Source organism: Rattus norvegicus, chromosome 15 (genome assembly GCF_021556685.1).
Source record: "Rattus norvegicus strain SHRSP/BbbUtx chromosome 15, alternate assembly SHRSP_T2T, whole genome shotgun sequence".
NCBI lineage: Eukaryota > Metazoa > Chordata > Mammalia > Rodentia > Muridae > Rattus > Rattus norvegicus.
In genome coordinates this window covers 16,316,017-16,330,777 of record NC_141548.1, presented here as the reverse complement: position 1 = coordinate 16,330,777, position 14,761 = coordinate 16,316,017, and the positions used below count along the sequence as shown (strand labels likewise).

The 14,761-nt window shown below is 46.0% G+C and overlaps 1 protein-coding gene across 3 annotated transcripts in view; it reads left to right on the top strand.

Moving 5' to 3' along the window:
• The window catches only part of Ptprg (protein tyrosine phosphatase, receptor type, G), a 683,481-nt gene that overhangs the window by 543,304 nt on the left and 125,416 nt on the right, over positions 1-14,761 (top strand). For all 3 annotated transcript variants that reach the window (XM_087584907.1, XM_087584908.1, NM_134356.2), the window contains 2 exon segments: positions 2,110-2,267; positions 14,059-14,251. In XM_087584907.1, the coding sequence (XP_087441033.1) occupies positions 2,110-2,267; positions 14,059-14,251 (351 nt within the window).

Genomic DNA, 14,761 nt, shown 5'->3' with positions numbered 1-14,761 from the left:
CCCATCCTCTCTTGCTCTCTGTTTGTGTGTGTCACTCTTGCTTGCCCTCACACTCTCTCCCTTTCTTTCTTCCTTCCAAACCTCTCTCTTTTTTGATTCTTTTTTTTTTAAGATTTATTTATTTCATGTGTATGAGTACATTGTAGCTGTCTTCAGACACACCAGAAGAGGGCATCAGATCCCATTACAGATGATGGTGAGCCACCATGTGGTTACTGGGATTTGAACTCAGGACCTCTGAAAGAGCAGTCAGTGCTCTAAACCACTGAGCCATCTCTCCAGACCTCTATTTTGATTCTTTATTCCTTTTTTAGAGTCCAGTCTTCATCCCCCTCCTGGTCCATCCCCCTCACTGCTCTCGATCCCATATCTCTCCCCAAAATCCCACCAGACCTCCCACTCCCTGGGGCCTCAAATCTCTAGAGGGTTGGGTGTATCTTCTCTGAGTCCAGACCCAGCAGTCCTCTGCTGTGTATGTGTCGGAGGCCTCGGATCAGCTACTGTATGCTGCCTGGTTGGTGGCTCATATCTGAGAGATCTTGGGGGTCCAGGACAGTGGAGACTGCTGGTCTTCTCACGAGGCTGTCTTCCTCCTCAGCTTTGTCCAGCTTTTCCCCAATTCAACCTCAGGTCTCCCCAGCTTCCATCATTGCTTGGTGCCTAGTATCTGCATCTGACTCCTGCTGCGTGTTGGGCCTCTTAGAAGCAGCCATGCTAGGCTCCTGTCTGCAAGCACACCACAGCATCAGTAGCAGTGTCAGGGTCCCAGGCTTCCCCTTGAGGTGGATCCCAATTTGGGTATATCACTGGACCTCCTTTTCCTCAGTTTCTTCTCCATTTTTGTCCCTGCGGTTCCTCCAGACAGGAACAATTCTGGGTCAGAGCTTTTGATGGCAACCCCTTCCCTCTACTTGATGTCCTGCCCCCCCCCCCCCGTGGAGGTGGACTCTACCAGTTCCCCCTCCCAAGTGTAGAGCATTTCATCCATGCTCCCTCCCCTTGAGCCCTGAGAGTCTCTCGTCTCCCAGGTCTTTAGTATATTCTAGAGGGTGCCCCCACCTCCTGCCTCCCAAGTTTGCCTGTTTCCATTCTTTCTGCTGGCCCTCAGGGCTTCAGTCCTTCCCTCCCCCCCCCAAAAAAAAGATGTGAGCATATCCTCCCCTTCCCATCACTGTCCCCTCTCTCACTCAGGTCCCTCCCTCCTTCCCTCCCTCTGACCCCTGTGATTGCTTTCTTGTCCCTCCCAAGTGGGATTGAGGTATTCCAAGCTTCTTTCAATGGCCAATGTTTTCAAGGTCAGAGGCATGCCCTGTTTAGGTTTCACTTGGAACTGGATAGGCCTTGAGTACTACTTTCCTCATTTTTTTGACCAAATATCTGACTGGCAATGGAGGGTTTACCCTGGCTCCCAGCTTGAGGGTGCAGTCCACTGTTAGGGAAGGCATTGCAATGGGAGCTGCTAGCAGCTGTGGCAGTCATCGAATCGCTTGCTCGTGTCTTAGCTGACTAGGAAACAGGGATGGGTGTTGCCAACAACTCAGCAGACTTTTTTCTTTCAGCTTTCTCCCTTTTCCTTCAGTCTTGACCTCCAGCCACCCATATTTAGGGTAGGTAGGGTCTCCTCTGCCCTTGTCACTCCTCTCTGGAAACACTCTCAACAACACATCCAAGGTGTGCTTCAGTAACTGTCCGAGGTGTCTCTTAATTCAGTCAGGGGGACTAAGGAAAACTAAGCATTGTACCTCCCCTGAAATCATCATCAAGAGTGCGGCCCATTTGGGAAATGAGCATCGAATTAGCTCACTGGTGGTTGATGAAGTCTTTTGCTTTGTTTGTTTGTTTGCTGTCGCAACTGTGGTCTCATTTTGTTCCAAGCTTTCTCTACTGGTTATCAGTTCATAGGCACTAGACAGAGAAGGCCTGGCTGGTTTTAAATAAAGCAAGATTGGGATGGAGTTTCCTGCAGGGTGAATGAGTCTTCACAGCCAGGGAGTTCTGGCTCCTTGCAAGCGGGGAGGGAATGCCTGGCCAGGGGCTGGGTTTGGATCTGTATGTCTGAGGCATGATATGACATTCTATTTTCATCCTCTCACCTCTCTTCCCACACAGAGAAGGAGACCTTCCTGGATCCTTTCGTCCTCCGAGACCTCCTGCCCGCATCCCTGGGGAGCTACTACCGATACACAGGCTCCTTGACCACTCCTCCATGTAGTGAAATTGTGGAGTGGATTGTCTTCCGGAGGCCCGTTCCCATCTCCTACCACCAGGTAAGCAGTCTGCTCCCATTTGTGGTTTCCATCTTGACTAGCTTTGTGTTGAATATTTACTATTGCTACATATGGCTAGTATGGGGTTTTGTTTAAGTCTCGGCTCTTTATTGATTTCTTTACTGTATCCGACACATAGTTTCAAACCCAAGAAGAGCAGAATATAAAATACGTTTTCTCAGTGCTGTCTTCTGGGCATAACACAGCCAGTTCAATCAGGATCCCATAGCAGCCACGGCTTCAGGCAGTGTACCTGCACAGACTGGGCCTCTCAGCAGTCAGTCATGGATCCAGGAGAGGTTTACAGGGCCCCGCCCATCCCTACCGAACCATTTGCTGCTGATGGATTCTGGAGGTAGGGCGGTCATTGTATTCAGCCCCACAACAAGCCTGCCAGGCTCAGTGGACAGCTCCAAATCCATGGTCACGCAGATGGTCCTGGTTAAACTCAGTGGCTTTAAAATAAGTAGGTAAAAAGAAACGAATGTGAGAAAGGAATCTATAGGGAGGAGAGAGAATAATAGGGCTGTAAGCGATATTAGAGAGTGTACAGGGATACAATATTCAGAATCCATATTACACACGCACGAACCGGTCAAAGAACAAATTCTGTAAACGTAATATAGACAGTAAGACTTTAGACTTGGAGAAAATATTTTTCACATGAAGATTAACTGAGAATTGCAGACACGAAGTGAGGTATTGCTTGGGATTTGATCTTGGGGAAATAGTAGCTAATCCACAGTGGCAGCTCGTATCCGAGGGACATCAGTTCTTCCTGTGTGTTTCTCCAGTCATGGTCTTAGATCAGTATTATTTCCCTCCTGGACCTTCTGACTCCATAGCTTCCCACTGTCTGAATATGCAAACAGAGCAGCATGAAGGAGGAGAGTTTTCCTTCCACTCAGTTTCTGAGGGTTTAGTCCTTGCTTCCCTGGGTTCATTGCTCTGGTCCTGGGAGGCAGGATATGGTGAGCAGAGAGCAGCAGGCAGCAAGAACAAGTGGGGACGGGACATCAAAACAGTATTCCTTGAGACCTCCCTTGGGTGAGCCTTGAAGAAGTTGGCATCCACTTGGTCCTGTCTCCCATTTCTCAGGAGTGGCCACCAGCTAGGACATGGTACATGGGAGCCTTCCAGGGACACTGAGTATCTAAAGCAGCCAAGCTGTTATTGAACGGGATCCTTACACGTGTCAACTGGATCGGTGATGCAAAAGCATTGAGGGATGGGTGTTGCAAAAGCATCAGGGTATGGATGGAGGTACTCGGTGCTGTTCGGGGACCTGGAGATGTCATCATATGATGACAAACCAAGGTTTCTAACCCACTGCTGCCCTGCTTCCTTCTGGGTTGGGTCTGAGATGGTCTCCTTGAAAGGTAGGATTCAGGCCAAGCGGTTAATCGCAGGGAGAAGCTGGTAAAACTGGACTGGGATTGGTACACTGACTGGGGAAAGTGAGCCATGAGTTGCCTGAGGGCCCTGACAGAATAAAGAGGCACTTTTTGGAAAGCACAAGTTCTTCATCCAAAGTCCATCCTAGAGCTCGTAAGGGCTCGGTGGGAAAGCCGCTAAAGCCGCTTGCAGCTATGCCTAATGACGTTGAGTTCCGTCCCCAGGGTCTACATAATGAAGGGAGAGAAGTGACTCCCACACGTTGTCCTCTGCTGTCCATGTGCACAGCCCTCCAGAATAAACAAGTCAATGTAATCTTTTAAAAAGACCCTCGGTTAGTACTGGGAAAGAAATAATAAGAGGCCTTATGTGCAGGGCCAGGAACAATTATATGATAAAATAAAAGAATGGAGCTGTTAACCAGCACCTCTCTGAAGTGAAGGGCTCCTTAAGGGTCTTCCATTCATATGGCCCCTTCCCTACCCAGCCAACCTTATAGCTGTGGGTTGCAGTGGGCAGAGGGGAGGGAAAGTTTTACAGTGGTATGATAACACCAGCACTTAACTCAGGACACCAGTAATAAGGCTTCGATCTTGGGGGTTGGTCCAAAGATTTTCCTGAAGCAAGGCAGAGGGTAGAGAATAGGGAGAAGAAAGAGTCGGAGGACGTTCTACTTGGGCGTTGTCCTGGCTACAGCAGGCAGAGATGACGCTTCAGTACATCCGAGCAGACAGAGTACCTGGAGAAGCAATAGTCGGCCCATCTTGAGGTGAGGCTGGGTGAGCCTTCCTGCACCCAACTGACTTCTAACTGGACAGTGAGGTTTCGTGTTTCATCTGTCTTGCATCCAGAGGTCTCACCAATCCGGAAGCTTCTTAACATGGCTTTGGAACTGACCCTGTACTTTGCCAGAGCTCGGCTCCCTGCTTGTTTGGTCCACTTATAGTTCCACTAGTCCTAGTTGACCCTTGAGGGAAAGAGCTGGCGAGAGCTGGCGAGAGCTGGCTAAAGTCAGCTCTCCTATCAAGAAAGGATTCCTGAAGATGCTTCTGAGAACTCAGCCAACCAAAGCGTGGCCTTGAGTCACGTGCCCACCTTAAATAAGTCAAAGGATGTATCGAGCAGTGTCCCAACATACCCAGTGTTGACCTTTCTCAGGTTACATGGGGCAGGAGCTCTAGAAGAAGGCAGACCAGGCCAGCCCTTTATCCTCTGGGCAAAGCAGGTGTCATGGCACCACGCTAACCTGGGTTTTTCTGCAGTGAGCAGCCATTTTTCTTTGGGGATGTTTTTCTTTTTAATTCACACTATGACAGAAAAGGAAGGGCTAGCAATTTGGTTCCTGAACAGGATCTGCCAGCTGTGAGGAGAAAATGGAATAGAGACGGGTTTTCTTCCTTAATGGTGAAGCCAACATTGTTTTGTTTTTAAAGAAATTAGTCCAAATATTTATTTCTGTAGGGTTGAGGGAAAAGTGTAGTTGATTTTCAAAAGGGTTCTTTTTGTTACTTAAGATAAATGCTTCTGCCTTCAAATATTTCAATGCTTGAGCTATTGAAGTTAAGATTTGCCCCCCTTTTTTTTTATTTTGGTAGTGGGGGGGTTGGCTAGCTCAGGGATCTGAAGGCCGTCAGCACACTGGGTTGTTGTGGCAGTTACAGCTGTCTAATAGGCTCAAATGAAACCCACACTTCTGGGGAGTGGGTGCCTGCAGAAGTGTTTGTGGACTCGGAAGCATTTTGACATTTGGAAACTGGAGCTTTTAGAAAGTGCTTTGTCGACGCCTTTGTGCTTGTCAGAGAGCTAGAGCAAGCACAGGAGGAGAAGAACGCAGGTGTTTGCTTTGCCTTCCCTGGAAGGGACTGTGTTACAAAGAAACAAAGAAAAAGAAGTCGTACTTGCTTTCTAATTTATTACAGATTGCCTGTGGAATGCTGCACTTTTATCAGGCCCTGCACCCTATATTGCTGTCTCATTCCCAAAACAGGCACAACCCCTGTCCCTGTGGCTGCACTGGCTCCTTGCTGGCCAGCTTGCAGAGGCCACAGCTGTATCACACACATACCCCGCACGCCCTCCACAGACACCACACCCCGAGGAGGAAAGTGTCCATCCATGTATCAGTGCTCCAAAACTCTCCTGGAGATAGAGATGTTCAAATTCTTTCTTAAATCCGCCAAAGGGGAACTGTTAGGAGCAGATATGTCTCAACAAAAGATAAATAACTTTAAATCTCAAATTTTTTGGACTTCTGACATTTTTTAAAACCATCTACCTATATAAGACAATCTGTACTCTTGTCTTTATATCTTAATAATATCTTGAAAGCACTCTCACAACGTCAGTAATATGTTTGCTATTTGGCCCTTAACTCACATGTGTAATCAACTCAGAAGTTTGTAATGACATCAATAGAAGGACTGGCTCTAAACCTTGTACTTTTAAACTCTTTTAACAAATAAATTCTATACCCAAATAAAGATATGATTTAGATCTCTTTAAAGCCTTGCAGAGCACACAGACAGGTTCTTAAACTGCCTCTTTTTACTCTTCCCTATGGCTCTACTCTAGCATTCTAATCAGCTCTTAGCCAATGACCTTGACATCTCTCTTGTATGATAATGTAGGTTCAAGTGTGCTCTTTTCTGGTTGGCTGACCAGTAGTCAGTCTGGGTTATAAGACTCCAGGATCCATCCATTGTAAATACTAGGCAAAGTCATGGGCCTGGGAAGAAATGTGATTCAACTATAAAAACACTCTCTGCACAACTGAGGACCAAAGTTCGAATCCCCAGAAACCCATAAAATTACTGAGTGAGTGCAGCGGCCTACTTGTAATGACCAACTGCGGAAGGCTGGAGCAGTTCGTCCCCAGAGCAAGCTACTTCTCAAAACTAGCTATACTGGGGAGCTTGGCGTTTGATTGAGGGAGACTGTCCCAGTGAAAGTGATGGCAAAGAGATGGAGAAAGGTGGATGCCTGACATCAGCCCCAGACTTCTGAGTGAGCGTGTATGCAGGTGCACACACACACACTCACACATACACACACAGGGTCAGGGGATAAGAGGGGAGAAAATGGGAAATAAAGTGCTGCTATCTCCTTGTCATCCACACAGAATTGCAGCCTGATCTGGGAGTATTAAGGAATGGGACTAGGGCTTGGGGTCAGCTGTCTGCAGTCTTTTCTTTAAGCTTCCACACATGTGCACGTCATCTATTGAACACGTTCTCTCCTGTGCTGAGTCCAGGAGACATTATTCTGATGTAGATTCTGTTTCAACCTGCAGCAGAGTTTTACAAACGATGCCTCCGTGCCCATCGTCGGAGTTGGAGTGGCTCCTGCTATACGTTAAGATACGGCATTGCCCGTGGTTTTTCTCCAGCATGGTTTTGTTTTCATACTTAAACTTTATGTGCGTGGGTATTTTGCCTACACATATGTCCCTGTACTAGACAAACAGGATTGCTAGTACCCGAGAAAGCAATGAATCTCCTAGAACTGGGGGTTACAGACTAGAATGAGAGGCAGTGGGTGTGCTTGGAATTGAGCTCAGCACCTCTGTAAGGGTATAAGGCTCTGAACTACTGAGCCATCCCTCCAGCCCTTTACCATGATTATAATTTTGGGGGTTATGCTCTCCACTATGCGGCAATATGCAGATTTATGCAATAAATGTAAATGTCTTAATTAGTCTGCTTAAAGTATTTGGCTTTTTTTTTTTTTTGTCTCTGAGGTAAGTTGGAAAGGAAAGGTTTATCTGCATTGCCCTTTGACTACTGGTCTGTCTGTCTGTCAGACAGAGTATACTTTTGGAGTTAAAAAGTTATACTCCGGGGGCTGACGGCCTTCAAACCGAGAGTTCCATTCCTGGCTCTGTTTCTCAGATAAGTTTCTCTACTTTGTGTTTCTGTTTCCACATTGTAAGACGACGAAGATGGAAAGGTAATAGAGGAGAAGTGTGCAGACCTGTGCTTGACAGGAGAGGAAGCAGCTTTAGGAGCATTCGTAGTCTTCCCAATCTCCTTATCAGCCGATCACCGTATCCAAGTGACAGCCCCGTCCCATGGAAATAGAGCAAGCCCTTGTTTAAGTCCCATGGTGGACACATTGAGAAATATGAAACAAGAACAGGAAATCAATTTTAACATAGAATTTAGCCCAGTGATCTGAAATATCGTTCCAGGGTGTGTGAGCTAAGGGAAGAGCAGGCGTAGCTCCTGGCTGCTGTGGTGCTAAGGCACCATGAGAGCGAGTACCTCAGTTATCCGGGGAGCGTCCTTTCTGACACCACATGGTGCCCGTGTGCAGAAGGAGAAGTCCGAAATTGTGGGGTGAAGACGCCAAAGAGAGCGCTTTCCTCGTTAATTATCTGAAGGCATTCCTTTTATGTAGAATTGCCTTGCTGTAGAAGAATATGAGCCGCAGGAAGGACGTGGCCTTGCATTCAGCCTCTGTGTCTCAGTTTCAATTTGTGCAGCTGTGGCTCAAAAGTAAAACCTGAGCTGCTCACGGCTGTCGGGCATTTAAGATCCCATTGCCACTGTCTGCTCAGCAATGAGGCAACAAAACGGGGCCCACCCCATTCTCTGGGTTTTAGGTGTATTAACCATGGACTGTGGCTGTTTTGAATTTCTGCTGTATACCCACCCTTTCTAATACTGCTCAGACCAGTGTCTAATGGCTCTGATTTCTATTGCTTCCTATTTTCGCTAATCTCTCCCCTTCAGCCGCAGTGCTCCCCTCCCCACAGCTTGTGGACCGAGAGAGCCCTGGGCTGCACACACACACACACACACACACACACACACACACACACACACACACGGAATGAATAGATTTCAACTCTCCTTTGATTCGAACTGACAGATTAAAAACTAATTATTCTCTGAAATACTTTTATAATAAAAACGAAGCTGAAATGATTTATATACACTTCCAGCCAACACATTTGCGATTCAAGGTTAAAATTGTTCTTGTAACAGTACCAGTTAAAATGCAATTACAGCTCCCCAAGCAGGGATAAAAGAGAGAAGTATTTTACACACTCACCTCAAAAGTTAAAAAGTCAATTTGATATTATAGAAATAAAAACTTTCATTTATTTTTACTAAATGATAAAGACTTCATTAGTTACATTAAAGTTAAGATAAATCCAAATGTGTTCATTACCTCCTCCTGGAAATGGCTCAGGTGAATAGAAGTGAGGGCTTGGGATATGGAGAGTATTTTCTCTCTTGGCTGCCATCTTGATCGTGCCACCCAGTTGGCCCTATGTGGTTTCCTTTCAGAACACAAAAGTGGACAGATAAATGACATTGGGTTCCCGCCTAAATTGGTCCTGGATTTAATAAACAAGAATTGCTGGGAACTTACATGTTCCTCCACCATTGGCTTGTCATTCGCTGAGTCATGCTATGTTGATTGTGACATGGTTGAGAGAAGCTGAGTCACTCAGTCATGCCTTTCTAATCTTTACTTCACCTTTTGTGACCTTGGGTCAGTTGTAATGTCTCAAGGACCCGTTTCCTTACTGGTTTCAGTAACACACAGACTGGGAACCATGGCAGTATTCCCAACCTTACAGGACCTCTTTGATGACCAAGTAACCACACACATGCTTTTTGTGTAGTCCTTTGTAGATCATAAGAGCTTAGAAAATCAGTGCTTGTATTAGTTACTGTTCTATTGCAGTGGAGAGACACCATGACCAAAGCAACTTACAAAAAGAAAGCATTTAACTTCGGGCCTGAAGTTTTAGAGGCTTAGTCCATGATCATCACGGGGTTGGGGGAGCAGGGCAGCAGGTTGCCAGGCATGGTGGTAAAACACTGGCACAGGCCTTACATCTTAAACATAAGCCTGAGGCAGAGAGAGAGGGATACTGGACCTGGCGCTGACTTTTAAAGCCTCAAAGCCCACCTCAAATTATGCAACTCCTCTAACAAGGCCACACTTCCTAATCCTTCTCAGTCTACCAACTGAGAACCAAACATTCAAATACAAGCTTACGAGGGCCATTCTTATTCAAACCACCACAATATTATAACAATATTGTTAATTATTAATATTGTTGTTATAGGCTAAAATGGAGTTTAAAATCAGTCGTTTTAGGTGTTTAATGAGCTACCTTGTATAAAGTTAAGCTCTATAAAATAAAGAATAGATAAGCCATGTTCCATTGCTGTAATCACAGGCTACAGTCATCATTAGCCACGGTGCTTAGAAAATACAAATAATTGTAGTGATAACAATATTTATTGAATATTTTCTTTTGTCAGAAGCTATTTCAAGCGCTTTCTATAAAGAAGCCCATTAAAGAGGAAAACCACACGGTATGAATAGCATTGTTATCTCTGTTGTAAGGACTCAGAAGAACAGAATGCTTGGGGAAAGGGGAAAACAGGTCATTCTGTGAAATGCTTGAAAGCATGAAGACCTGAATTTGGACCTCCCAGTAACCTTTCAAGAAGCCAGATACAGCAGTACACGCTTGTAATCCCAGCCCTGGGGAGGCAGAGACAGGATAGCTAAGCGTCATTTTCCAACCAGTCCAGCAGAATTGGTGATCTCCAGGTGGTCAAAGAAGGCTCCTGACGTCAGCCACCGGCCTCTACTTTACCCGCGCCCAGACATAGGTGCACATAACATTTATACCTAGACATGATATACATACACAAAGGAAGAGTATTTAAGATGTCCGTGACCACACCTTGGTCGAGCAAGCTCTGAAAACAGAACTTTGTACTCAAGTATTAAGAGTGGAAGCTTTAAACGTGGAAAGTGGGGCACAGGCCAGATCCCTGGCACACCCTCACCCCACCAAGAGTGGGAGCATGAGGCGTAGCATGATCAAGTGTACAACTGTTTTAGCTAAGATTTATTTTTAGTTTATATTTATGAATTGTCCACACATATGTATTTGCACCACATGCATGCCCGGTGCTCATGGAGGCCAGAAGGAGGTGTTGTTGGGTCCCATGAAACTTGATTGCAGATGGTCGTGAGCTCGCATGTGTGTGCTGGGATCCGAACCTGGGTCTTCTGCAAGGGTAGCCAGTGTCATGACTCCTGAGTCACCTCTCCAGAGCCCCAGCGTACATTTTAAAAGCTTCTAACCAGACCTGGAAGGTTCCAACCAATCAAGCATCAAACATGTACACTGGTCAAAGGTCGAGAGAAACACATCCTCCAGCTCTGGTGTTACTAGAGACTGTCATGTTATCCAGCTCCATAGCCTCTGGCCTTTTGGCTTTCCCTGGACAGCCTAAACTATATGTGAAGGATGGGTCAGTGGAGTTCTAGCCCAGGTGATTTCTTTCTCCCCTGGCAAAGTGGAAATCAGGGAGGTTTTTACTCGGTCACCAACGGTGACCATGACCAAAAGGATGGGCCACCAACAATTTCCATTCCTTTCAGAGGAAAGACAGCATTTAGCAAATGCTGCCAACCTACTGAAGGCATTTGATAAGCCTGCTACGCCTGTCCTCTTGTGTGAACCCTTTTGTGTGACTGTCAAGGGAAGCTATGATCCAGTTGACAATATAATATCACCCAGGTCATCAGTTCACTCAAAGCCATCACAGCCTTCCTTCAATGTCTGCCAGGAGAGCCGAGTTAATGACAGAGAAGCATCTTGAGCTTTTAAGCCATAGCGTGTCATTAAGCTGTAGGAGCAATTTAAACGGAGCCACTTTTGTGTTTAATTCACAACCTGCCTCTTTTTACAGTTGTGTGACTAATTCTTTCCCGAAGCTTCAGAAGTAAACTTTTTAGAACTAAGCGCTGGCCAAGAAGGAAATACATACTCTAGAGAATAAACAAGGCGTGGTGGTGCGTGGCTAAAAGCCTCCTAGGTTCTTTCCTTTTGGCCCCTCAAAGCTTAATGCTCTTCCGGACAGACTTCCACCATGCCTGTCGGACTTGGTGTGAGGGCCCAGCTCATGTTTACAAGAAGAATCAACAATCCAAAACCACCCTGAATGCGAAGGGACTCTCCTTTTATTCAACTCCTATGTCTACGAATTTAATTTAAGCCACATTCCTGTTATTTGGCCTTCTCTAAACATGGAGAAGAGCTGGTTAGCCTTTAAACAAATTGTGAGGCACTCGCCCTTTCTTCAAGCCAAACAGTTCTACTTCTTGTGGCCTTTCCCCACAGGATTGATTCTCCAGTCTTCTCGTTGTTATGATTAGTTTTTATCTGGAACCTTTCTAGGGGGTTTTGCTAATTCCATTTATAAAATTTAGGAAGTCATTTCCTCTGAGAAAAACAGAAACCTGTGTGTTCCTCCCTCTCCTCTGTGTGTGTGTGTGTGTGTGTGTGTGTGTGTGTGTGTCTGTCTGTCTGTCTCTCTGTCTGTCTGTCTGTCTGTCTGTGTGTCTGTGTGTGTCTGTGTGAGTGTCTGTGTGTGTGCATGTCTGATTTTGGTCATCCTGTCAAACCTGTGGCATCATTGGGCTGGGGGCAGGGGCGTTTCAGCCCCTTTAATTGTTTTCACTGTAGGGACTCATACCTCCACAGAAGAGAGTCTAATGAGTGACTAGCTGGCTGAAATCTCTCTAGGAGTGCCTCACTTTCTCAGTGAAGAAAGGAAGCTTCTAGTTGTCCACATCTGGTCTTTGTCTGAGTTGGTCTCTGAGCTGAGAATGTTCAGTCCAGGCTTGTAGGTGACCCCCTACTCAGAATCTACTAAAATCCAGAGATCATAAATAATTTTATTTATGTATGTACTTATTATTTATATAAAGTATATGGATGCTTTGCCTCCATGTGTCAGTGTACCCTGTGCACATAATGCCTGCAGAGTACAGATTCTCTGGAACTGGAGTTCTAGGCAGTTATCTGACCTGTGAGTGCTGGGAATTGAACCAGGGTCCTGTGGAAGAGCAGCCAGTGCTCTGAGTGACAGAGCATCTCTCCAGACCATGATAGTTAAAAAGAAATTACATTCCAGATTGATGGCCAGCCACCTGGCTTCCCGAAACATGCAGCAGCTTCTAGCCCGCTGCTTATCGCCATTTCTTTGGTGACATGATTATCTTTGTGGTCTGATGAGAGCAATTGTGACAGCCCATCAGCACTCTATCCTTGCGAACGGAACAATGACCTTTCTTAATGATGCAGCACTCAGGGCTACAAAGACGGCCAGGATAAGGATGTGGGAAGCTGAAGTTTTTCATCAGGTGTTTTTGTGCAAGGTGTTTTGTTTTGTTTTGTTTTTTTTTTCACACTGATCATGACAATGGCTGATCTTTGTTAAACGTCTCTTGTGTTCCGGGTGACCCACATAGATTTTATCTCTTCAGGGACCCTAGGAAATAGAGCTCATATTTATAGGCGTCTCACTGATAAGGAAGCCTGAGATTTTAGAGAGCTAGAGTCATTTGTCTGTGACTAGCCATCTGGTGAATTTAGAACTGGGCAATTGAACTTACCCACGCGTTTAGCATTGAGCATCTTTATGACTTGGCTGAGTTTGATTAGTAGTATGTCCACAGAGGCTGTGAATAAGAATTAAATTACTACTATTCTTGTTAGTGTGTACTTTGAATGCTATACAAGGATGAAGTGCTCTGTCATGAATCCTGTTGTTCAAAACCTTACCAAGTGAGTACTGTTACCATTACCACCGTCTTATATAAGGAGCATGGAGGCTCAAGAGAGTGCGGCAACTTTCGAGAGGTCAGGGGCAGTGTGCACAGGATTCTGGTTCATCCCTAGGTGCTTTACGTCCAGGACTCACTGTGAGTCTGTGCTCTTTCCCACAGTACTAAAGGTATTCCTGGAGAAACCTGTAGACAGCACACGGGTTTGAGAGTCCTGCCTATACTCAGATGAAAACAGCCCAGGACAGAGTTAGCAGCCAGGACAGAGTTCAGCCCCTGGTGCTGGTGTGTGTGTGTGTCTGTGTGTGTGTGTCTGTGTGTGCGTGTGTGTGTATCTGCGTGTGTATGTGTCTGTGTGTGTATCTGTGTGTGTATGTGTCTGTGTGTGTCTGTGTGTGTGTCTGTGTGTGCATGTGTGTGTGTGTCTGTGTGTGTGTCTGTGTGTCTATGTGTGTGTCTGTGTGTGTGTGTCTGTGTGTCTGTCTGTGTGTGTGTCTGTGTGTGTGTGTCCATGTGTGTGTCTGTGTGTGTGTCTGTGTGTGTGTCTGTGTGTGTCTGTGTGTATGTACATGTGTGTGTGTGTCTGTGTGTGTGTGTCTGTGTGTGCATGTGTGTGTGTGTGTGTGTGTGAGTGTGTGTGTGTGTTTGTATAAGTATGCATGCGCTTGCCAGTCAGTAGATGGTCAGCTTTGGCCTGGCCACCTCTGATCTGACCACCCCATATCCTTTGGTTCACAGAGCCTTACTAATTGAGTTTTCCTCCTTCTCCCTCTGGTTCTTTGTTCAGCTTGAGGCTTTTTATTCTATCTTCACCACGGAGCAGCAGGACCACGTCAAGTCAGTGGAGTACCTGAGAAATAACTTCCGACCACAGCAGGCTCTGAATGACAGAGTGGTGTCAAAGTCTGCTGTCCGGGATGCCTGGAACCACGACCTGGCAGACTTCTTGGACAACCCACTAGGGACAGAAGCCTCTAAAGGTAAGTTTTGCTTGAGTGCTCCAATCTGAAGAAGGGAGGTTCCTCGTCATAAATGATTTTAAATTATAAAGAGAGTTTTGTCCTTAGCACCGGCATAAAATCCAGACTTAGTAGCATGCACCAGTAAGCTAGGCCTGGGAATAAATCTGGGCTGCAGAAACAGAGAGAGTGCCCAGGGCTCATCAGCAGCCAGTATTTCCTAATCAGTGAGCTCCAGGTTCAGTGAGAGACCCTATCTCAAAACCTAAGGTAGAGAAAAATTGAAGGAGACACCTGTTGTCAACCCCTACACACACACACACACAGACACACACACACACACACATACACACACACTGATACATAGACATACACATACACCAATGCACAGACATACACATAGATACACAGACAGATAGACACACACAGATACATAGACAGACACATACACCAATTCACAGGCATACACACAGAACGACACACACAGATACACAGACATACACACACACATACACACACACAGACAGACAG